The sequence below is a fragment of the Pleurodeles waltl genome, chromosome 6 (genome assembly GCF_031143425.1).
Source record: "Pleurodeles waltl isolate 20211129_DDA chromosome 6, aPleWal1.hap1.20221129, whole genome shotgun sequence".
Classification (NCBI taxonomy): Eukaryota; Metazoa; Chordata; class Amphibia; order Caudata; family Salamandridae; genus Pleurodeles; species Pleurodeles waltl.
In genome coordinates this window covers 8,381,279-8,406,867 of record NC_090445.1, presented here as the reverse complement: position 1 = coordinate 8,406,867, position 25,589 = coordinate 8,381,279, and the positions used below count along the sequence as shown (strand labels likewise).

The 25,589-nt window shown below is 44.6% G+C and overlaps 1 protein-coding gene across 6 annotated transcripts in view; it reads left to right on the top strand.

The window, feature by feature from the left end:
• DNM1 (dynamin 1) overlaps positions 1–25,589 on the top strand; it is a 714,309-nt gene that overhangs the window by 300,887 nt on the left and 387,833 nt on the right. For all 6 annotated transcript variants that reach the window (XM_069236983.1, XM_069236985.1, XM_069236981.1 and 3 more), the window contains exon 10: positions 20,390–20,528. In XM_069236983.1, coding sequence (XP_069093084.1) covers positions 20,390–20,528 — 139 coding nt within the window. The remainder of the gene's footprint in view (positions 1–20,389; positions 20,529–25,589) is intronic.

Sequence of the window (25,589 nt, the reverse complement as noted above, 5' to 3'; positions counted from 1 at the left end):
AATATCTTCCAGGAATGGACAACCAGTTTACAGACTTCCTCAGCATGATGTAGCAACAAGTCCACAAACGTGAACTTCACCCACAAGTACTTCACCAATTCTTCCAAAGGTAGGGAACATCACAAATAGACCTCTTCGCCACCACATAAAATTCAAAATACCAAAACTTTGCATACAGGTACCCACACCCTTAGTCAAAGGGCTATGCTCTATGGATGAATTGGTCATGGATATTGATCCCACTCATTCTGTCTCTAGTTCGCAAACTGAGACAAACCTCACTCACAATGATCTTTGTAGCATCCACAATTTGCAGTTCAACAGCTCATATTCCAACGAAATGACGTTCAGGAGTGCCTGACTTTTGTCTTGAACACCAAATGCGAGGTCTTCATTTGAAGTCAGTGGTGACCCTGCAGTTGATTACTAGGAAATTACCTGGAAGGCCGGTGTTGGAAATACATGTTTCAGTTTGTATATCAGAACACTTTACTGACATGGACGAAAAAGATAGTTCTCACATGGCTGGGGATGACAGTATGAGTTTCCACTTTCACAAACTTATAAGAGAGAATTGTGGGAGGACACGGTTTTCTCCCAATCATGGTTCATCAAATCCCAGCAGAGGACCACAATTTCCACAGGGTAAAGTCACCTTAGCACACCGCTATTCTTATTCATTTCAATGGGGCAGTGTCCCAGAGCACGGTAACGACTGCCCCAACACATTATGCATTTTGTGGTCAGCCAATTAAGGGGATCGGCTCACCCTGCTCCATTCGATTTTTTTTTTTTTTATGTTATTTTTTATTATTTATTTATTTAATTCAACTTTTTTTTTTTTTTTACTTCATTTCAGTGCACAGGGACCATGTCTCGGGATCCTGTAATTGCTGCCACAAATTATAGTCACTCAGGGTTGACTGGTCCCCTTCAAAGTGGCCAATCTGAGCATAACTGGATACCAACAGTCCAGATATCATTTAAAAAAAAATTTTTTTTAACCACTTCATGACCAACCCTGAACGGATTTACACCAAATCACAAAAAGCACGCTTTCTGAGTAAAGGTCTAACTTTCTGCCAGTTTTAGTGTAGTTCCATTCCTCTTGTTTCTGTAGCTGCATCAGAAGTTTTCAATGGGAATTAACATGAGAAGTCAACTTTTTGGATCACCCTGAAACTTTCCAGGAATGAGCTGAGGTGGATGAACTTTGTTTTGGAAGTTTTGCGAAGATTCGTCAAACAGCACCAAAATTATATATATTCAATGGCATGTGTAGATGCACATGCTATGCATAGCTCTTACAACATCTAGTGTTGGGCTCGTAGTGTTACAAGTTGTTTTTCTTCGAAGAAGTCTTTTCGGAGTCACGGGATCGAGTGACTCCTCCTCTCGGTTTCAGTGTGCCTGGGCTTCGACTCCATTGTTAGCTTGTTTTCTTTCCGCGGTCGGGTTCGGATGCGTTTCCTCTCTCTCCGAGATTTAGATTCGGAAAACCTCAGAAAATCTTCTTATTCGTCGATATTGTTTTGATCGCGTTTCCCATCTAGCATCGAACTGGTAGTACCGTCGGAACCTTCCTTTCGCCCTATGGGGTGCGAGCGCCCAACTCGGGCCTGTTTGGGCCTACCGTGTGAAAAGCCTGATGGATCGGACTCCATTCCGATTCTGCCCTCGGTGCCACGCGAAGTACCCCGGTACAGACCAACACTTGGTTTGTAATTTGTGCCTTTCTCCAGACCATCGGGAGGAAGATTGTGAGGTCTGTAGATCATTTTGATCAAAGAAGACCCTGAGAGATCGCAGAGCCCGAAGACTCTAAATGGTTCCAAAAAGCAGCAAATATCTCAACGTCATGGAGGAAAAGCAGGCACAGACCGCAGTCTCCATCCGAGACACAGACTCCTAACAGGAATCAGAAGACGACAGACCCATTACAGTTGGCCAGCATGCAAGTACATCTGCCCCTACACCCCTGCAGAAAAAACATTCAAAGACCTTGGGTACACCACTGTCGGAAGGCCATAGTTCAGCCCGAAAAGACCGTCCTTTGGGGTCGGCGCCTAAAAAGGCACTCCTCTGTCAAACTCAGAGTCGAGCAAATCAGTTAAAAGCACCACTTCAGACTCCAGTAAAAGACCCAATTCTTTGGAGTTGAAAATTCAGCAATCTGCTTCGGAGACGAGATATCCGACTACTTTTTCGGGACCGAGGAACAAGGACTTTCCAAAAAATTAAAACAGATTGCAAAGCCAATCATGGAATCTCATAAGACTTCTGAAGAAGAGACTGAGATTGAACCAGTATTACAGGTTATGGATGAGAGACAGTCCAGAATCCATATTCATAAGGAGACAGGAAGAAACATCACTGCACCTCCTTTAAAAACTACCAGAAAGCTGGCTTTCCAAGAGGAATTAAACTCTGTGCAACCACCAGCAAAGGTGCAAAAATAAAAGAAGCCACTACCTCTCCATACTTCTCCTCCTCAATCTCCACAGCTCTCTTTCTTACCTCAGAATAGCCCACCACCACTGCCTTCCCCAACACATTCTTTATGCTCACATGGAGATACAGCAGACCCATGGGACCTCTGACCCTGATCCCATCCCGGACAATGATCCAGACATTTATCCATCAAAACCTTCTTCTCCTGAAGACACCACTGCATACACCCAAGTAATATCTAGGGCAGCAGCTTATCATGGAGTAACCATGCATTCTGAGCCATTAGAAGAAGACTTTTTATTTAATACACTGTCTTCTACTCATTCCAGATACCAGTGTCTCCCAATGTTACCAGGAATGGTTAAATATGCAGACCAAATTGTTAATGAACCTGTCAAAGCTAGGATCATCACCCCTAGAATTGAGAAAAAGTATAAGCCTGCCCCTCCAAACTCAGTAGTAGTCAGTGCGGCAAGAAAAAGGGGCAAACAGCCAGTCATTAGGAGACTCACCGCCTCCTGATAATGAGAGTAGAAAATATGATGCAGCTGGGAAAAGGGTCGCCACACAAGCAGCAAATCAGTGGAGAATTGCCAATTCTCAGGCGCTTCTAGACAGTTATGACGGGGCCCATTGGGACGAAATGCAAGATCTTTTACAGCATCTCCCAAAGGTGCATCAAAAAAGAGCACAACAAGTGGTGGAAGAGGGACAAGCTATCAGCAATAATCAAATAGGATCTGCCCTCGATGCTGCTGATACAGCTGCAAGGAGTGTAAATACTGCCATCACCATTAGAAGACATGCATGGCTGTGCTCCTCTGGTTTTAAACCAGTATTCAACAGGCAGTACTTAATATGCCTTTTGACAAGAAGCAACTCTTTGGCCCAGAAGTAGACACCACTATTGCGAAACTGAGGAATGACTCAGATACTGCAAAAGCAATGGGCGCTTTATACACCACCCCATATAGAGGCCCTTTCGCAGACCACAGTTCAGAGGAGGTTTTAAGCCACAATCCTCAGATGCTTCCACCTCCCAAACAAAGCAGGGACAACAAACCCAATATCAAAGAGGTGGGTTTAGAGGATCCTATAGAGGTCAATATTTCAGGAACAGAGGTAAATTCCAAACCTCTAAACAGACCACAACACAACCTAAACAGTGACTTCCTTCCCTCCCTTCCACTCCACACATCTCCTGTGGTGGGGAAGACTAAAGCAATTCCACTCTCATTGGTAAAATATCACCACAGACAATTGGGTATTATCAATTATCCGCAATGGCTTTTGCCTAGAATTAACCTCCACCCCTCCAAACATTACACCACAATATCACAAGTTGTCCCCAGAACACACCATTCTGTTACAACAAGAGGTACAATCTCTGCTATTTAAACAAGTAATAGAATGGGTTCCACATTCTCAACAAGGAACAGGAATATACTCACTATACTTCCTCATTCCCAAATAAGACGGCACCCTCAGGCCTATCTTGGACCTCAGGCTCCTCAATCTATACATCCTGTCAGAAAATTTTCACATGGTAACTCTGCAAGATGTTATTCCACTAATACAAAAACAAGATTACATGACTGCTTTAGACCTCAAAGATGCGTATTTCCACATACCCATCCATCCAGCTCACAAAACATACCTCAGGTTTGTCATAGCAGGAAAACACTACCAGTTCAAGGTGTTGTAATTTGGCATAACAGCTCCAACAGTGTTCACAAAGTTTCTAGCAGTAGTAGCAGCCTACTTAAGGAGACAACACATCCAGGTCTTTCCATATCTAGACGATTGGCTAATAAAATCAAACACTTTTAACAATGCCAACAACACACTCATTATGTGATAGAAACCTTGCACATCCTAGGGTTCACTCTAAATTACCAAAAGTCACACCTTCAACCAGCACAGGTACAACCTTACCTAGGTGCTATCCTAAATACTCAACTAGCCCTAGCTTATCCAAATATACAAAGGATACAAGCTTTCCAAAATCTCATACCACTCATACAGCCAAATCAACAATACACTGTAAGATTTATCATGTAAATTCTAGAAATTATGGCATCTTGCATAGCTATAATCCCACATGCAAGACTAAACATGAGGCCCTTACAACAGTGCCTCTCACAACAATGGTCACAGGCACACAGTCAACTTCTAGATCTAGTGTTGATGGACCGCCAAACACATATGTCCCTTAAATGGTGGAATCTAATGAAAGGGCGGTCATTTCAAGACCCTGTGCCTCAGACCATAATCACAACAGACGCATCAATGATCGGTTGGGGAGCACACCAAAACAATCAGACCATTCAAGGGCAATGGGATGCCAAACGGGAACAGCTACACATAAACCACTTAGAATTATTGGCTGTGTTTCTTGCCCTAAAAGCGTTTCAACCTCTTCTCAAACAGAAGAATGTTCTCATGAAAACAGACAACATGACAACCATGTATCACCTCAACAAACAGGGCTGGACATATTCATCTCAACTGTCCCTTTTAGCCCAAACAATTTGGAAATGGACAATTCACAATCAAATTCATTCGCTAGCACAGTATATTCTAGGGATAGACAATCAGCTGGCAGATCTCCCAAGCAGAAATCACCAACAAACACATGAATGGGCAATTCACTCCCAAGCTCAAGAGTGGGGAACACCAGACATAGATCAATTCGCAACAAGCGAAAACGCAAAATGCCAAAACTTTGCATCATGGCACCCACATCCCCTATCCAAGGGCAATGCTCTATGGATCAATTGGTCAGGGATTTTTGCTTACGCTTCTCCCCCCTCTCCCACTCCTTCCCTTTCTGGTCAGCAAACTACGTCAAACGTCACTCACCAGGATACTCCTAGCACCAACATTGGCACCCAAGCATTGGTAAACAACACTTCTAGATCTGTCTGTAGGACCACATTCCAAACTCCCAAACAGACCAGATCTGTTAATACTGAACAAAAGTCAAATCAGGCATCCAAACCCTAATGCACTCAATCTAGCGATTTGGCTCCTGAAGTCATAGAATTTGGTTATCCAAAGCTTCCACCAGAATGTATGGAAGTAATTCAACAATCATGTAAACCTACTACTAGACAATGCTACGCAAACAAGTGGAAAAGATTTGTTTTTTATTGCCGATCTAAAAACATCGATCCACTTACTGCATCTATTCAACATATTGTATGCTGTTTACTTCATTTGGAAAAATCAAATTTGGCTTTTTCATCCATCAAAATACACCTAACTGCTATATCTGCATACTTACAGAATGTTCAGCACACTTCTGTGTTCAGAGTTCCTATAATTAAAGATTTCATGGAAGGTTTAAGACACATTATTCCACCTACAACACCACCTGTTCCATCGTGGAATTTAAATATAGTACTTACCATGGGACCACCTTTTGAACCCATGCACTCTTGCCAAATACAATTTCTTACATGGAAAGCCGCATTCCTTGTAGCTATTACTTCTTTAAGAAGAGTTAGTGAAATACAAGCGTTCACTCTTGAGGAACCTTTTTTCCAAGTAAACAAACATAAAGTTGTACTTAGAACAAATCCACATTTTCTACCACAAGTAGTATCTGCTTTTCACATCAACCAAACAGTGGAATTGCTAGTCTTCTTTCGACAGCCAGACTCTGTGGCAGAAAGAGCCCTTCATACCCTAGATCTCAAGAGCTCTTATGTACGATATAGATAGAACTAAAGATTTTAGAAAAACAAAACTAGTTTTCGTTGCTTTCCAAGAACCACATAAAGGCAATCCTATATCAAAACAAGGTTTAGCAAGAATGGATTGTTAGATGCATACATACATGCTACATAAAAGCGAAAAGACATCTTCTGATCACTCCTAAAGCACATTCTACAAGAAAGAAGGGTGCATCAGTGGCATTTTTAGGGAACATACCAAAGGCTGAGGTATGTAAAACAGCCACATGGTGAAATCCCCATACATTTACAAAACACTGCTGTGTTGATGTTTTCTCACAGGAACAAGCCACTGTAGCCCAGGCTGTCTTAAGGACATTATTTCAAACAACTTCAACTCCTACAGGCTAGCCACCGCTTTTTGGGAGGATTAACTGCTTTCCAGTCTATGCATAGCATATGTATCTGCAGCTTCTCATGCCATCGAACAGAAAATGTCACTTACCCAGTGTACATCTGTTCGTGGCATATAGTGTTGCAGATTCACATGCACCCTCCCTCCTCCCCGTAAGCCTGGAGTCGTTTAAGTTTTACATTTGTACATATGTATATACATTTACATTTGGATGGACATCTCTTTATATTCTTATACTCTATCACTCCTTCCTTTACCCTCTGCGGGAAAACAATCGAACAATGGAGTTCATGCCCAGGCGCACTGAAACCGAGAGGAGGAGTCACTCGATTCCGTGACTCCGGAAAGACTTCTTTGAAGAAAAACAACTTGTAACACTCCGAGCCCAACACTAGATGTCGGAAGAGCTATGCATAGCATGTGAATCTGCAGCACTACATGCCACGAACAGATGTACACTGGGTAAGTGACATTTTCCATATATATCAATTCCAAGGCGGTCATTCAGGATGGCGCGCTCTACAGCTGGTGCATGTGCTGGAGGGTAGACCGATCCCTCGAGTTAACAATTTACAACATAGAAGTGCGGTGCAACTTCTTTGATGTAAAAGGTGTGTGTGTGTGTGTATGTATGTATGTGTGTATATATATATATATATATATATATATATATATATATATATATATATATATAATATGTGTGTGTGTGTATATGTGTATTTACAAACACACACACCCATACACACGCTCGGTGGTGTGTTCCATGTGTGCAATGGGGAATTATTCAAGCATGTATGACTTCAATAAAGATTCACGTGATGCAGAACTAACTAAAAGTAAGTAACCATTTCCTTTTATCTGTTTATCATGGGATAGGCTCACTGGTGTTTTATGTGCTGATGACCATTAAAGATCCCAAGGAGGAAAGGTTTCTACCCTCTTTTCCTAGTTATCCTTCAAGCAGTTCTTTACTGAACTCATATGCGACCCACTCTCCTCCAGTGAAAAGATGGATTAAGTTGTTACACACGATCTAGGATACGATGTCTAAACAAAAACAAACTGAGAAAGCTGACAGGAAATTATACTGGTGGTGTGCCTTTTCTTAAAGGAGCAGTGTTCGTTTTTCAGTCTCTGAGGGCTGTGTCCTGTTTATACTTGTGACCTTTTTAAATTTGAATTGACTTCTTTATGAAAGGTAAACAAAATAGCACCAGTATACCCTAAACATAACCCCCAAAATATACTTTTAGTTATAGAAAATAGATTGTCTAAATAAAAATATGAATTGTATGCTGTTTTGTTTTGTTTTGTTTTATTTATTTATTTTTTTAAATAAAAGTGCTCTATGGTCCTGCCATTTGGTAGTAGTATTCAGTTTGTATGATTTTCCAGAAAGAGGATTACAGGTAAGAAACCTTTCTTTCGCCAGTATTGGATCTTTCATAGATTCACATGCTTGAATCATCCCTTTTGTCAAAGTGGGAGTCCCACGGTACATTAACGTAACAGTATATATCATTACCATAGACCCTAATGGCAATGAACAGTCTCTTTAATAACGTATCCTTATCTTTTTTTAAAAAGGACCAAACTTGACTTATGACCAATCAGGCAACAGCACCCTCTAGAACACTCCCAAGAGAGGCAGATTCCCTCAGATTTTCTACCGCACGTTGTAGGAAAGTGCCCTTGTTGGTATAGTTATCCCCACACCCCAAAACCTTGTGCCTGATTTTGATGAAAACTTTGAGAGTGCTGGAATCCTGCTAAGCAGGCCCCAGGACCAGTGTTCTTTCCCAAAATCTTTACATTTGTTTCCGCAATTGGCACACCCATGGCACACAGTTAAGTCCCTTGTAAAATGTACCCATGGTACCAAGGGCCCTGTGGCCAGGGAAGGCCCCCAAGGGCTGCAGCATGTATTATGCCACCCTAGGGGACCCCTCACCAAGCACGTGCACACTGCCTTTGCAGCTTATGTGCAGCACTGGTGGGGAGAAAAAGGCAAAGTCGACATTTCACCCCTCTCAGGGTGCTATGCCCACAAACCACTGCCTGTGGCATAGGTAAGTCACCTCTCTAGCAGGCCTTAAAGGAAGGGTGCACTGTACTACAGGTGAGGGCATAAGTTCATGAGCAATATGCCCCTACAGTGTCTAAGTCCATTCTTAGACATTGTAAGTGCAGTGTAGCCATATTGAGTATATGGTCTGGGAGTTACTGTAAGGAAATGCCTCTTTGGCTTGGTTACCCCCTAACTTTTTGCCTTTGCTGATGCTAAGTTATGATTTGAAAGTGTGCTGGGACCCTGCTAACCAGGCCCCAGCACCAGTGTTCTTTCCCTAAACTGTACCTTTGTCTCCACAGTTGGCACAACCCTGGCACTCAGGTAAGTCCCTTGTAACTAGTACCCCTGGTACCAAGGGCGCTGATGCCAGGGAAGGTCTCTAAGGGCTGCAGCATGTCTTATGCCACCCTAGGGACCCTTCACTCAGCACATACACACTGCCTCACAGCTTGTGTGCTGGCGGGGAGGAAATGACTAAGTCGACGACTCCCCTCAGAGTGCCATGCCAACCTCACACTGCCTGTGGCATAGGTAAGTCACCCCTCTAGCAGGCCTTGCAGCCCTAAGGCAGGGTGCGCTATACCCCAGGTGTGGGTAGCCATAAGAGTATATGGTCTGGGAGTTTGTCAAACATGAACTCCACAGTTCCATAATGGCTACACTGAAAACTGGGAAATTTGGTATCAAACTTCTCAGCACCATAAATGCACACTGATGCCAGTGTGCAATGTATTGTAACATACACCCAGAGGGCATCTTAGAGATGCCCCCTGAATACCTACCCGACTTCTAGTGTAGGCTGACCAGTTTCTGCCAGCCTGCCACACACCAGACATGTTGCTGGCCACATGGGGAGAGTGCATTTGTTACTCTCTGGCCAGGAACAAAGCCTGTGCTGGGTGTAGGTGCTTCTCACCTCCCCCTGCAGGAACTGTAACACCTGGCGGTGAGCCTCAAAGGCTCACCCCTTTTGTAACAGCAACCCAGGGCATCCCAGCTAGTGGAGATGCCCGCCCCACTGGCCACTGCCCCCACTTTTGGCTGCAAGGCTGGAGGAGATGAGGAGATAATGAGAAAAACAAGGAGGAGTCACCCACCAGTCAGGACAGCCCCTAAGGTGTCCTGAGCTGAGGTGACCCCTGCCTTTAGAAATCCTCCATCTTGAGTTTGGAGGATTCCCCCAATAGGATTAGGGATGTGCCCCCCTTCCCCACAGGGAGGAGGCACAAAGAGGGTGTAGCCACCCTCAAGAACAGTAGCCATTGGCTACTGCCCTCCCAGACCTAAAAACACCCCTAAATCCAGTATTTAGGGGCTCCCCAGATCCCAGGAAATCAGATTCCTGCAACCTGAAGAAAGACTGCTGACCTACAAGCCTGCAGAGAAGGAGGAAGACGACAACTGCTTTGGCCCCAGCCCTACCGGCCTGTCTCCAACTTCGAAAACCTGCTCCAGCGACTCATCTGACAGGAACCAGTGACCTCTGAAGCCTCAGAGGACTGCTCCTGAATACAGGACCAAGAAAGTCTTGTGAACAGCGGCCCTGTTCAAAACCAGCTACTTCTTTGCAACAAAGGAGCAACTTCCAAAGACTTCACGTTTTCTGCCGGAAGCATGAGACTCTACACTCTGCACCCCTGTTCTTCATAGGCACCTATGTGTTTTGGCACCTCTTTGACCTCTGCACCTGACCGGCCCTGAGCTGCTGGTGTGGTAACTTTGGGGTTGCCTTGAACCCCCAATGGTGGGCTGCCTATGTCCCTGAACTGAGACTTGTAAGTGTTTTACTTACCTCCTAATCTAACCTTTAGTTACCTCCCCCAGGAACTGTTGATTTTTGCACTGTGTCCACTTTGAAAATAGCTTATTGCCATTTTTACAAAGACTGCATATGATATTGTTTTCATTCAAAGTTCCTAAAGTATCTAAGTGAAGTACCTTACATGTAAAGTGTTTGATGTAAACCTTGAACCTGTGGTTCTTAAAATAAACTAAGAAAAGATGTTTTTCAATATAAAAACCTATTGGCCTGGAGTAAGTCTTTGAGTGTGTGTTCCTCATTTATTGCCTGTGTGTGTACAACAAATGCTTAACACTACCCTCTGATAAGCCTACTGCTCGACCACACTACCACAAAATAGAGCATTAGAATTATCTACTTTTGCCACTATCTTACCTCTAAGGGGAACCCCTGGACTCTGTGCACACTATTTTTTACTTTGAAATAGTATATACAGAGCCAACTTCCTACAATTACGAACTCCACAGCAGCATAATGGCTTCACTGAATACTGGAAAGTTTGGTATCAAATTTCTCAGCACAATAAACCCACACTGATGCCAGTGTTGGATTTATTGCAATATGTACCCTGACGGCATCCTAGAGATGCCCCGTATGTTAGCCAAACTGCTAGTGCAGGACTGACCAGTCTCTGCCAGCCTGCCACTTTCAGACAGGTTTCTGACCACATAGGGTGAGAGCGTTTGTGCTCTCTGTGGCCAGAAGCAAAGCCTGTCTTGGGTGGAGGTGCTTCACACCTCCCCCTGCAGGAACTGTAACCCCTGGCGGTGAGCCTCAAAGGCTCAAGCCTTGTGTTACAGTGCCCCAGGGCACTCCAGTGGAGTTGCCCGCCCCCCTGGACAAAGTCCCACTTTTGGCGGCAAGTCCGGTGGGAAAAAAGGGAGAGGTGACCACCCCAGCTGGGACTACCCCGAAGGTGTCCAGAACTGAGGGGATCCCTCGCCCTACGGAATCCTCCATCTTAGTTTGGAGGAGAGGGACCAAATAGAGTTAGGTTTGTGTCCCCCTCCACAAAGGTAGTGGATACAAGAAGGGTGTAGCCACCTTCAGGGACAGTAGCCATTGGCTACTTCCCTCTGACCCCCATAACTCCCCTTTCTCCAGTATTGGATCTTTCATAGATTCACATGCTTGAATCATCCCCGTTGTCGAGGTGGGAGCCTCACAGTAACCTCAAATAAACATAGCCTTAAGCTTTACACACTAGGCCCTAATGGCCCACGTAGGCTCTTTTATAGCTAGAGAACCGTCGACGAGGGGACAGTCGACGACGAAAACTGAACCTTCAGCAATGCTGGAGATTTCGTCAGCGCAATCGTCGGCAATGATGCCATCTGCTGGAGATTTGGGGGTGCATCAGGATTCTGCAAGATTCCTCCCTCTTTTTTTTATCACCATTGGGGGAAAAAACATCGCTGATTCTTCTGAGGCATACTTCTCCGAGCAAGGTGTTGCCATACACCCCACAGCATCTCCTAGATGATGACGAGGACATTTATTCTCAAGATGACGGAACGTTTGGCGTAGCCAGTAGTCCATCTCAGCTGCATGTATAATGCCAGGACTTGGATGAGGAGGATGAAGGGCAGGAACAGCCCAACTATTCCTCAACTACATTCCAACGGGATTCTTCATACCCAGCAGTGGAACAAGAAACTTCCTTTCCCATGCCTAGGTCATTGGTCGTAGATCTCCAGGGTATGTTAAAGTGCTACTATCGAAGGTTTCCACCGTCGACGCCCGTAACTCCATCCAGGTCTTACAGCCAGCGGACACCTCTGCAAACCCCTATGACCAGTCTCCCGGGAACGCCACACAGAAGCATCCCATTGGTTCACCAACCACAGGATGACTATCTCTCGACAGATGAAGAGAGGGAAGAGGGTGAGCTAATGGAGGCAGCTCCTAGTGAATGGGATGACTACCTCATCCCCACACCGTCACCACTGCCAGCAGGGCCGGTTGATTTACCCCCTGAGGACATAGGGGGCTTTCATAATTTGATGGAGAGAGTGGCCAAGAGATTCAACTTGCCTAATATTTCTCAGGAAATTATTGTTTCTTATAGGACTTCAAATAACCGTAAAAGAGATCCATAAGAGCTATCCCGATAGTGGATTTCCTATGGCAGGAGGGGTTAAAGGTAATGAAAAATCCGGCAACAATGCCTTCCCAAATGCCGAGGCTGGAAAAGAAATACAAAGCCTCTGATAACATTCCGGTCTGCTTAGTGTTGCAACCGAAATCGGATTTGGTAGGATCTCAAGCGGCGCAGCATCGTTCTAAGAACTCTTCCGCACCTATTGCATCTCCTCCAGACAAGGACGGACGGAGGTTGGACAATATTGGGAAGAGATTTTCCTCGGTGGTGGCGATCACGGTGAAGGCGGCTAACTCCTTGGCCATTTTAGGAAGGTATGATCGCCAGATGTGGGTGGACATGTCTGCTTACTTAGACCTCTTGCCTGAGGATGCCTAGGTGGAAGCAAAGAAGGTGCTGCAGGAGGGTGAACGGACTGTGGCTGAAATCATTGACTGTGCAATAGACATTTCCTTGACAGGATTCCGACAACTCGCAGGGGCAGCGATCTTGCGTAGGCAGGGGTGGCTGAAGTCTACTTCCTTCCGTCCGGAGGTTCAGAGCCGAATTCTGGACATGGCATTTGATGGGGAAAGTCTGTTTGGGAAGCATGTGGATGACATGCTGCAGAGCATCAAGACTGATACGGATACAGCTAAATCGCTTGGTACGTTGCAGTGCAGGAAGCAGCCTTTTCATGGGGCAAGGGGTAGAGTAAGTTTTTCCTTTCGAGGTGGCTTCTAACAGTACAGACCCCAGTACCAGTCCTCTTCGGCAGGGCCCCAGCAGCAATACAGCCAGCAACAGCAGCATTATTGATTACCGCCTCCCCGCTGCTTATAGGTACCCAGCGAAGGGAAGATCGGCGGCCCGGGGAAGAGATACCGGCAGAAAACAATGACCAACTGGCCATACCAGCTTCCTACGCTACCAGAGACTTGAAAATTCGGGGTTGCATCACTTCTCACTTCCTTCGATGGGTAGCCATAACATCAGACAGGTGGGTGCTGGATATAGTGGCCAGAGAGCATACTCTGGAGTTCATGCAGAGACCACCTGACATCCCTCCGTCAGGCCCACCACCTCCACGATTAAACCAACTCCTCTGGGAAGTGCAGGTGATGCTGCGCAAAGGTGCAATAGAACTGGTCCCTGCTCCTCACAGGAACAAGGGATTCTATTCACGCTTCTTTCTGGTAAAGAAACCTTCAGGAGACTGCCGCCCCATTCTGGACTTAAGATCATTAAACAAGTTCCTGAAGAAGCAGTTGTTCAGGATGGTAACACTGCAAGACATCTTGCTCCTCTTAAATACCGGAGATCACAGGGCATCCCTAGACCTCCAGGATGCATATTTTCATATTCCATTACACCGCAACCATTGCAAATTCCTCAGGTTCAAGGTGGCTGATATGCATCTACAGTTTCGGGTCCTTCCCTTCGGTTTGAAATCAGCCCCCTGGATTTTTACAAAGATGCTGGCTTCACTGGCAGCGCACCTCCGCCAGTCGGGCATGCAGGTGTTTCCCTGTCTCGACGACTGGCTCATCAAAGCACCTTCAAGTGCTCAGGTGGTACGCCACACCACCGCCTGCCTCCAGTTGTTCGAAGACCTAGGACTTACCAATAATTACCAGAAGTCACATCTTCGCAGCACACAGAAATTGAATTTCTTAGGAGCAGTACTAGACACTGTCCTCAGCAAGGTGTACTTGTCTCAGGGAAAAAAAAACAGAAGCTGAACACCTCAGCCTGCAAGATCTCGGCAAAAAAGTGTGTTTCAGTTCGCACCTACAAGTCATTACTGGGAATGATCTCCTCATGCATTCTGCTGGTCCCAGATTGCAGACTACATATGTGACCCCTACAGGAGCAATTGGACGCTCGGTGGATTCAGGTACAGGGCTCTTTCGAGGACAAAATTCTCATCACATCGGCAATGCGGAACCCCATGGCTTGGTAGGCGACCCCGGCCAATTTGTCCAGCGGTCTCACGTTTCTTCATCAGGTGCCCCGCTATATATTGACAACGGATGCTTCCCTCGAAAGTTGGGGTGCCCACCTTCAGGATCTACAGATCAGTGGATCCCGGACTCCAAAGGACAGTCAACTCCACATAAATCAGCTGGAGCTCAAAGCAATAGATTTGGCTCTAAAAGCCTTTTTACCAAGACTTCAAAACTTGAATGTCTTAATCAGGATGGACAATACTATGAACATGTTTTATCTAAACAAGCAGGGTGGCACAAGGTCTCTGCAGCTCAGAACATCTGGAAATGGGCCATAGCACACAACATTTCTCTAAGGACAGAGCACGTACCAGGACAGACCAGCGTTCTGGCAGATACCCTGAATAGGACAATTATCCTGTACCACAAGTGGGAACTAGACCAGGAGGTTCTCGACCAACTCTTCCGATTATGGGGTAGACCAAATCTCGATCTGTTTGCCACATTCGAGAAAAAGAAATGCCCTTATTATGCAAGTTGGCTCCCCCAGAGAGGGTCGTGGGGGAACGCGTTTTCGATGAGATGGTCCAGGGTCTATACCTACGCTTTTACTCCGATCCCACTAATACCAAGAGTCATCAGCAAGATGAAGACAGAGGGTTGTCGCCTTCTATTAATAGCACCCAGGTGGCCCAGACAGGTGTGGTTCACGGAACTCCTCATGTTCTCGGACCAGCCACATGTGCTACTCAGACGGAAGCCAACCCTTTTGACAGTGCACCAGGGCCAGGTCAGACATCCGGATCCATCATCTCTCCAATTATCGGCCTGGCTCCTGAATTCAATGAGTACGCCACTTTGAACATCTCTTAGGAGTGTAGGGAGATTCTAGCCAAGGCTAGGGCGGACACTACCAATAAGACCTACAGGTTGAAATGGAAGCATTTTTTTGTGTGGTGTGCAGCGGAAGGAATCCACCCAATCTCTTCTCTTTCGGAACAGGTACTGCCGTATCTGTTGCACTTAGCAAAGTCTGGACTCTCATTCCTCTATCCGCAGGTGGTGGCAATTTTGAGGTACCACAGGTCTCAGGATACTGTCTCGTTATATTCCACCAGGATTGTGAAGCAATTCCTTAGGGGTCAGTTTCGAGCTTTTCCACCGGTGCGGAAGCCTCCGCCGTTACGGTCCCTAAATGTGGTCCTGGGGCAGCTCATGAAACCCCATTTTGAGCCAATCCACAGAGCGGAACTGAAGTTCATCTCATGGAAAACTGCATTATTACTGGCTCTTACTACGGCTAAGAGAGTAAGTGACATACAGGCCTTCACCATCAAAGAGCCTTTTCTTCAATATACCACTACTGGCGTAAATCTTAGGACGAATCCTAAGTATATTCTGAAAGTGCCCTGAAGTTTCCATTTGAATGAGCTGGTCATCTTGAAAACCTTTCTTCCTAATCCGCGGACAGTGGCAGAAAGGGCGTTGCATTCGTTGGATATTAAAAGGTGTTTGAAATTTTACCTGCATAAAACACTGAACATACACAAATCAGACCAGTTATTTGTGGCCTTTAGAGGCGCGAGGGAAGGGCCTTCCAGTATCCAAACAGACTGTGGCCAGGTGGATTGGCCTAGCGATCCAATTCTGTCATATGCAGGCTGGTAAATCGCTCCACAGCAAGGCGAGAGCTCATTCTACAAGGGCGGTTGCCACGTCGGCTGCACTCTTCGCGGGAGTGCCCCTGCATCATATTTGTGGAGCGGCCACGTGGTCCAGCCAACATACTTTCACGAAGCACTACTGTCTCGAAGAGACGAATACCATGGACACAGCGGTGGTGCAAGCAGTGCTGAGGCATTTATTTTGTTAGGGTGAGCCTCTCTGGTCATCCCACCTCCACAAACACGGTATATGAACTACGTTTCCTTAATTTGGTCAAGGTTAACTTTCCTACTTTTAATGATTACTGTAGTTGTTGGTATTGTAGCTAGCTTGATACTTGTCGTAATGCGTAGATTTATGTTTATTGTGCCTGATTGTTATCTTCGGGGGAACATTGCTACATTACTATTAAATAGTAACTAGAAGGAGTGTTACTATTATTATTATTATTATTATTATTATTATTATTATTATGCTTGTTCTGGTTATGAGAATACAGCTAAGTACCTAGTTAGCCAATGTTACTACTCGCTACTTTAATTCAAGCATGTGAATCTATGAAAAATCCAGTACTGGAGAAGAAAATTAGATACTTACCTGTAACTGTAGTTCTCCAGTATTGGTATCTTTCATAGATTCACATGTGAGCCTCGAAAAATCATAAAAATGTTTCTAGACCTGCAGGTCGAGTAACTTAATCTATTCCACCTAACTGTAATGTACTTGACCCATTAGTGGGTCTCAAATTGTCTGATTCTAGGCAAATAGTTTACTGAGTCGCCTTTTTCTTTATTCTCACATATGATTGCACCTTCAAATATGTAAGCTCAGCATTTCTGCAGCACAAAAAAACTTTTGTTTGATAAAGTAGACTAAAGGTTCCTGCATGTATCACAAGAATCTAGCTGACATACAGGGGACACATTGCCCAGGACTTGCTTTTAGTTTACTAAGAGCATTGCCATCATGGCAGGGGTGTTTCTCAGTTTGTTTAAATGCTCATGTTTAATAAATATATTAATTAACCATGATGTGGTAGCATATTGTCATCTACACACAGTAAATTTCCAAGAAATATCCAAATACCTCTCCACTAACTTGCAGCTTTACTGATAACACTATATAGTGTATTAACAATCTGATTTGTTTTCATCCTATTAAAATATTTCTTCATCACACAGAAATAAAAAAAAGTGGGCTTTCACAACTACTGAAATATATATTGAAATGTTTGTACAGTTGACTTGGTCATTTAAATGTTGTGTGTTAGGAAAAGTAAGTCCTAAAAAAGAATGCGACTTGATCAAATATGACTCGCCATAGCGAGTAGTCGAGTAGATATTTCAAGCCCTGCACTACCAATTCAAAGTTCCTCCCTTTTGTTCTCAAGTCGGCACCACATGTTTTCACGAAGTACCTAGCCCTGGTGGCTGCTGTGCTGATAAGTTCAGGGCATCAGATATTCCCATAGCTCGATGATTGGTTGATCAAAGCACCATCAGTCGCTCAGGCAACGGAATCCACCTTAGCGTGCCTGAAACTCTTCAACGACCTGGGCTTAACGGTCAACCATCTCAAATCCTTCACTGTACCAACAACGAAAATACTATTTCTGAGAGCAATTCTACATACCCAGCAAGACAAAGCATACCTGTCGCAAGACATGCAACAGAGATTACAACACCGGGCAGTAAAAATTCAAACAAGAAAGTGCATTTAAGTACGCATGTACGAATCACTTTTGGGAATGTTGTCATCTTCTATAGATCTCCTACCATTCACTCGGCTGAAGATGAGACCTTTGCAGGAAGAGCTCGACAAACAGGGCTTGCCGGTAACTGCTCTTTCTAGGATCTAATCAAGGTTACACCTCCAATGATATCAGCTTTTGCTTGGTGGACAGTTGTGCACAACCTAGACAAAGGCCTCTCATTTCTTCCTCAGCCCCCGACTACGTTATCACCACGGATGCATCTCTTGAGGGATGGGGAGGGCACTTAAGAGAATTACAAGTCCCACGACTGGACTGCAGCTCAAAAAACTCTTCATATCTTCCACCTAGAACTTCGGGCGATTTACCTCCATCTTCAAGCCTTTTTGCTGAGAATAAAAAATACTTAAGTCCTCTTGCGTACAGGTGACACAACAAGCATGTTTTACATAAACAAGCAGGGAGGTACCAGATTGTTACCCCTATCGTCAGAAGAGTGGAGGATTTGGAATTGTACAATGAAGCATGGCATCACTCTCAGAGCAGAGCACGTTCCCGGAGTCAAAAACACTTCAGCAGACAGCCTCAGCAGAATGACGTCAACCTGCCACGAATGGGAACTGGATCAAGCCACTCTGGATCACATATTCTCTCTGTGAGGCAGGCCTACACTGGACCGGTTTGCGACACAACAGAACAAATGCCACTGCTTCGCAAGCTAGGAACCCCATCCAGGATCATAGGGAAATGCATTTTTGATAAGATGGAACGCAATCTTTGCTTATGCTTTTCCCCCAATTCCTGTGTTCCTGAAGGTTCTCAGAAAAATCTAATCGGAGAGGTGTTGAATCATACTGATAGCTCCCAGGTGGCCCAGGGCTACACTGGTTCACGGAGCTTTTCCTGCTATCCGAAGTCAACCACACCTGTAATCGTTGAACGATGGCCAAGTGCATCATCCAGATCTAGCATCTCTCCACTTTTGTGCACGGCTCCTGAATTCAACGAATTCAAAGACCTGAACATCTCTCAGGAATGTTGAGAGATTTTATCTAAGGCACGAGCAGACTCAACTTGAAAACATACAGATTAAAGTGGAAAAGATTCTGCATGTGGTGCAGAGGTCTGGGTTACATCCTCTTCAAATATCACCGGAACAGCTCCTGCCTCACCTGCTCTCTCTGGCTCAGTCAGGTTTGGCTCATTCTTCTATAGGAATCCATCTGGCTGCAATCTCCAGATATGTCCGTTCACAGGGTTCTGCCTCCTTATGCTCCAGCAGATTCACTAAGCAGTTTCTTAAAGGCCTCTTTAGAGCTTTTCCTCCTTTGAGGGTTCCACCACCTGAATGGCATCTAAACATAGTTTTAGCATAACTAATGAAGCCAACGTATGAGCCATATTCACAAGGCTGACCTCAAGTTCCTCACGTGGAAGGTCTCACTCCTAGCTTTTACAAGCACCAGAAATTCAAGCCTTTACCACACAGCAACCTTTCTTGCGTTTCACAGATGACCCAGTCATTCTTCAAAAGAACCAGAGGTTAATTCCTAAAATGCCTTGTGATTTCCATCTTAGCGAACCTATAATTCTAAGAACTTTCTTTCCGAATCCAAGCTCACCGGCAGAAACATCTGTGCATACCTTGGATCTGAAAAGATGCCTCAAGTTTTACTTGCATCGTACAAAAACTCTCGGAAGACTACTCAACTATTAATGTTCTATAGTCAAATGTGTATGGGGACTCCAGTGACTAAAGCAACAATAGCCAGATGGATTTCAGCCGCAATACAGTTTTCACTGTAAAGCTAGTTGAGCAAGTTCAGAGCGCACTCAGCCAGGGCAGGGTCTACATCTACAGCCCTCTTTGCTGGTGTGCATTGGACAAGATACATTGTGTGGCAACGTGGAGAAGTGTGCATTCATTTAGGCAGCACTATTGCCTAGAATAGTCTCAATGCACTGTTGCTGCAGTCGGTCAAGCAGTGCTCTGCCATCTCTTTCAATAAGGTGAGCCTCCTTTGTTTATGCTTCTAGATCTATTTATTGAAATAGGTATTTCATTGGTCGATTTTTACTATTATTGTGATTGTAATTGTTATTTTATGTACATATATATATATATATATGTATATATGTGTGTATATGTATATATATATATATACATATATATATATATATATATATATATATATATATATATATATATATAAAATAAAATATTACTATATGGAAGTCACTTAAAAAAAAAAAACTATATATAATTTCATATTACTACCCACCACCTGCCAAAACACCTTAGACAAATATTCCACTTACTACTTGCTAATCTTATTCAAGCATGTGAATCTATGAAAGATACAAATTCTGGAGAACTGAAGTTACAGGTAAGTAACTCATTTTTGTCCCCTCTCCACATACACTCCTTATAGGCTTTAAAATGGTGTATTCCTTGGCCCACATGTGTTCATTCCGTGATAAACAGGTTGTGGTGTGAGGTGAGTTTATAACCATGTGTCCTTTTCCTCGTCCCTTCCTCTCCTGGCCCTGCTTCACCTCTCGTGTCCAGGACTGGTCTCTTCACCCCGGACATGGCGTTTGAGACAATCGTGAAAAAGCAGGTGAAGAAGATTAAGGAGCCATGTCTGAAATGTGTGGATATGGTCATTTCGGAGTTAATCAATACAGTTAGACAGTGCACTAAGAAGGTAACTGCAGTCTGCATGGAGCCTGCCTGCCTCCACTCCTAGCCCAAACCCGAATAGAAACTGTTTGCTGTTCCCCTTAGCATGAGTAAACTGGGGCAAAAGCAGCCAGAAGACTATAGCCGATCAGAAAGGGGCGGCATGGGCGGGACCAGCACATTCACCTAAGAGTAGTACATTTGTCGATAGCAGCAGCGTGTATACCAGAAGTCCAATATATGCCAGTAAAAGCATCGCCCCCTGGGCAGGGCCTTGATAAAGGGGCTCTATGCTAACAAATGCGAAGAAGAAACAAGCGTTCCAGCTAACCTCTGAATGATGCATTCCCATTAAAACAATAGTACTTGATGGAACACAATACACTGCCTAATCCATGACTGTATCTGTTGTCCGTGTACCTCCAAAGACATCTTCATTTATATACATAGGATCTTATGTGCTTGGATAGTACTACAGACCACCAGCTCAGAGTGGTGGGCTTGTTCCCTCCCACGCTCTGCTTTATCATGTTCTTCTAGGTCATCACTGCTCTGAGCTCCTTTCTTCGCATCGCAGGTAGGGCAAACACTCTTATCTGGAACATATCAATATTTTGAGGAGTTACTTTACCTTTTATAGCAAGACCGTGGACATTCACATTTTTGTTCTTTTGTTTGCTCATTTTACACTTTTAAAAGTAGGTCTGAAAAAGCATCCTAAAGGGCTGGAACCCTTTTTACTTCAAATAGCATGTGTTATTCTTACTTTATTTGTATTTTATTCATTCGTTTATTTGGGTGAATGTGTGTTTACTCACCTTCAGACATCAGTAGTTCATGTATGTCTCTTCTGTTCACCACAGCTTTTTTTGTAACAAATTCCAGTTTCACAACAAAGTAAAGATGTAATGAAATCGATGCCCCTATTCCTCTTTACCAGGCATGGAAATGGGAGTACTCCTGTGAGCCCGAGTCCAGTGTGTCTTCTAATTTGCTCTATGGTTTAGTTTTGGGTATCAGAATTAGGGAGCGTGGAAGGTGGATACTGTTGTAAAACGCAAGATGAGGAGTTTCAGTCCCTTAAGGAAAACTCAGGGCCTGATTTAGATGTCGTCGGATGAGTTACTCTTTCACAAAGGATATCCTGTCCACCGAAATATAAATCCCTTTATACCTTATGGGATTTAAATTTCAGCGGGCTGGCTATTGTTCACTTGTGACAGAGTAACTTGTCTGCCGACATCTAAATCAGGCTCTCAGTCTCAAAGTACATGTTTGGTGATGTTTACTCTCACTGCTGGCTCTAGAAATCCACCCAAGTGTTTGTGAGTTTATCCTGATGCAGGATGGCTCCAGACCTGATGCTTCTTCAAGGCACAATTTCTGCAGTAACACAGTCTGTAATCAAAGCAGGCTTCGCTTTGATACATACCACTTGTCCCTATTAAAAGGCACATCATTTACATAAAAAGAGAAAGAGGTGGAGGCGGCTCCTATACCATTTGCTTTCACCAAGTCAACATGTATTCTGAACCATTTTTCGTGGTGAGACACACAAATTTACTAAAAAACAAAACGCAGAGTTAGGTGATGAAACTAAAATGGCCCACCTGCTTAAATTCAGCAAAATTAACAACCAACAAATTGTTGGTGGCTGTGGCAGATGTTTTTGGTGTGCATATTGTGGTTCCCCTTCAGTGGAATCTTCTTTGAAATCATAAGCACTGAATAGTGCTGCCCACATGTGGAAATCCAGGAGTACCTCCTCAAAATACAACTTCTCAAGTGTACATCTTCACCTTCAAGAAGGCCAAGCTTTTTTAGTAATCATCATATTTTACTGATTTTACAGTGACCAAACACATTAACATAATGAAGTCACATTACGTCTCCTCTGCATTCCGCCTCTGAGGTTTGAGATTGTATCTCCAGGTGTTTGCAAGTCCACAGTATCCTTACTGTTTGCCCCACATCTGCTGATATTTCTGGGGCGGCTTCTGGTAGTATATATGGGTTCTTCCTGTTGTGCACACCTGTCCATGTCAAGTTTCCATTCAGAGAATGTTTGCGGGTTTTGTGATTTCCACTTGCATACAGTGTCCTTTTAGCTACAATTGTTGCCATGCCCACAATCATGTGGTCCCCTTGAGGATCCCCCACATCTTCCAGGAGACCCAGAAAGGTATTTTAGTTGGCAACTCAAGAGACCTTTCCAGCACTCTGGTGAGTGTTTTGGCTACTAGCTTCCAGTGATTCGGCACGCTTGGACACTGCCATAACATGTGGAAGAAGTCTGCCTCCAGGAGCAGATGTTGGGAGCATCTGGGTTCGGGGAGTTAACTCTTGAGTTGTAGGTTAAGTCATATGTAAAGGGTGCAGCTGGACCAGATGCAGGCATGCACGCTTCTTGCCATTCAGTGACCTCTATGGTACCCACCCACCGTTCCCATTTATGTCTAAGAATCTCTAGCATGTCAGGGGCAATGCATACCAGAGAGTTGTAAATCTAGGAGATTCCACCACAGCCCAGGTGGCCCATCAGCAGTTTTGCTTCCAATGGGCTAAACTGTGTAGACTGTGCAGAGTTCTGCCTGGTACCCTGCGAGTGCATGTCGGAGTTGTAAGTATTTGTGGAACTAGGTGTGTGACAGTTTGTATTGAAGATGTTGGTCTTTGTACGATTTCATGTGTGATTCACCTTAAATGCCTCCCTGTATGGTAATCCTGGTTTTGTCCCACTTCCCAAATACCTCCAGTTGAGCAATGTGATTCAGCCAGAGAGTCCTCCATAGAGGAGTTTGGCATGTCAGTTTTTTGTCCCATCCTGTAAATCAGTTTTCAGTTTTCCAGGTAAGGAATACTGTCTCCGTTACCTCTATGATGTAGGAAGGGGGTGGGACGGCCCCATAAAACACCCAGAAGATTGTTGAGTCATAAAAGGGACAGTTCTAGCTCCAGTCCTCCTTCAGCAAGTCGTTAATAGCTAGGAGTTGGGCTGCCCACTCCCATCCTGTCATCATAGACCAACCTGCAGCACTTGTCAAAGGTGATACGTACGGGCTGCTCTCACCACATGAAAGAGCAGATTACTTCCCTGACACCTGTAAACTAAGACTTAGGAATAGAGAGTTGGAAGTTCTGCAATGCATATAGGAAATGCTGGAGTATCATCATTTTGATGAGCACTACATGTACCATTATGTTTAACCGGAGTTAGTTTTAGTGCACAGTCTTTTCTAAGAGAGGGGTAAGGTTTAGTCCGCACATAAGTTCTGGCACAATCGATGTGTGGACACCAAGGTATTTAAAGCTCAGTAGGCAAATCAGGGTGTTTGTCTGCCAGGTGATTGTGTCTTTGTCGTCTTTAAGTGGGCCCAGAAGCGATTTGCTGTAATTTGCGTGGAGGCCTTTTTGTATACTTTCAGGGTTTTCAGGACCCAAGTGTTGGATTATCAGAGTCTGCAAGGAAGAGAAGGGCATCACCTGTATATAGTACAATCTTGTCTTCTAGCCTCCCACCCCAGTTCCATCCCTTTGCCGGTGTCAAATCAGCTGATTCTAGCCAGGGGCTCAAAGGCCAGTGCAAAGAGAAGAGGGGATAGTGGGCACATGCCTGGTCCCTCGCCGAATTGGGAATGTGTATGAAAGCACCCCATTTATAAAAACTTTCTCTGACGGCTCCCAGTATAAGAGTTTAATGTATTTCTAGTAAGTAGAGCCAGATCACATACTTTGGAGGACTTGACCTAAGTAGCTCCACTCAACTGTGTTGAATGCTTTCTCAGAATATGCAAGTAGTAGTGTGCCGTTTGGTCAGTCAAATATAGCCTGTAGATGAGCTAATGCATTGTGGCTGCGCCTCAGAGTAGTGGGTGCTGCAGTTGGGTATGAAGCCACATTGGTCAGGATGTACCAAGGTACGCAGGACCCATTGAAGCCTATTTGCAAACATTTTAAGATCAGTGTTTTTTCAAGGAAATGGGATGGTATGAAGCACAGCTGTCTGCTGGGAGCCCTGCCTTGGAGAGTACCTCTATTGTAGCTAAGTCAAGGTCTGACAGGAAGGAGCATTTTTGCACCTCTTCAGTATATAATTTGAGCAGGTGTAGGGTGATGATATCTACGAATTTACAATAATATTTGAGAGGTATTGTGCCAGGATTTTTTCCTGTTTTCATTTCATTGATCGCGGTCACTACATTGTCTGTCATAAGATGGAAGTAGAGGTCCTCTTATTGAGATCATGTGAGCTGTAGGAGTGGTATCTCAGTATGAAAGGGGTTGACTCCTTCTTGAGCAGGCACGGGGTGATGGGCATGCAGCTGTCCTTAGTTATCTGTGAATGTATCTGCTATCTCGAGTGATGTGTGTGGTGGGCGCCCAGAGTGACCAATGCTAGAGGTGATAAGCGGTCTCCTTTGTGGTTAACCAATGGGAGTTTCCCGCTCTTATCCTGGTATTCACACACTCTCTGGCAGGATTCCATCCAGTGCTGGGGTGCCTCATTACATGCTGTCTTAAGCGTTGAGGCTTTTTCAAGGTCACGCTGCTGGCAGAGGTAATCCGAAGCATCAGAGACACTCTTGGCCTCCTGTTGTAAGATTTCGTTTCCAAGCTCGGTCATTTGGCTATGCTTGTCTCTCTCAGTGCACTTGAGATACTTTTTGGCTAACCCTCTAATCATGACTTTGCTGGATGGCCACAGCGTGTGTGCTGTGGTGACAGACCCATCATTTATCTCAAACCAGGAGGTGGAGTTCTTTTTCTAGATGATCTGTGAACTGGTTGTCCACTAGAAACCATGCATTGAGACACCAGATCGATCTCTTACGGTGCATAAGGGGCCCCCACCCATTGAATGACTGGTAAATGATCAGAAATCCCTCTGGAAAGAACATTTGCTGCTGGTTTGTCATGTCAGTTGCAGGAAAAAAGAAGTGGTCTGTACTTGATTGACTTGATTTTCAAAGAAGCGGAGGTGTGTGTGCATGCCCTTCCTTTCAGGTGCCAGACACGGCTCATGCTGCACAAGCCCAGGGAGTCCATCCCTGTAACAAGCGGCTTAAATTTCTCCAGGAGATGTTAA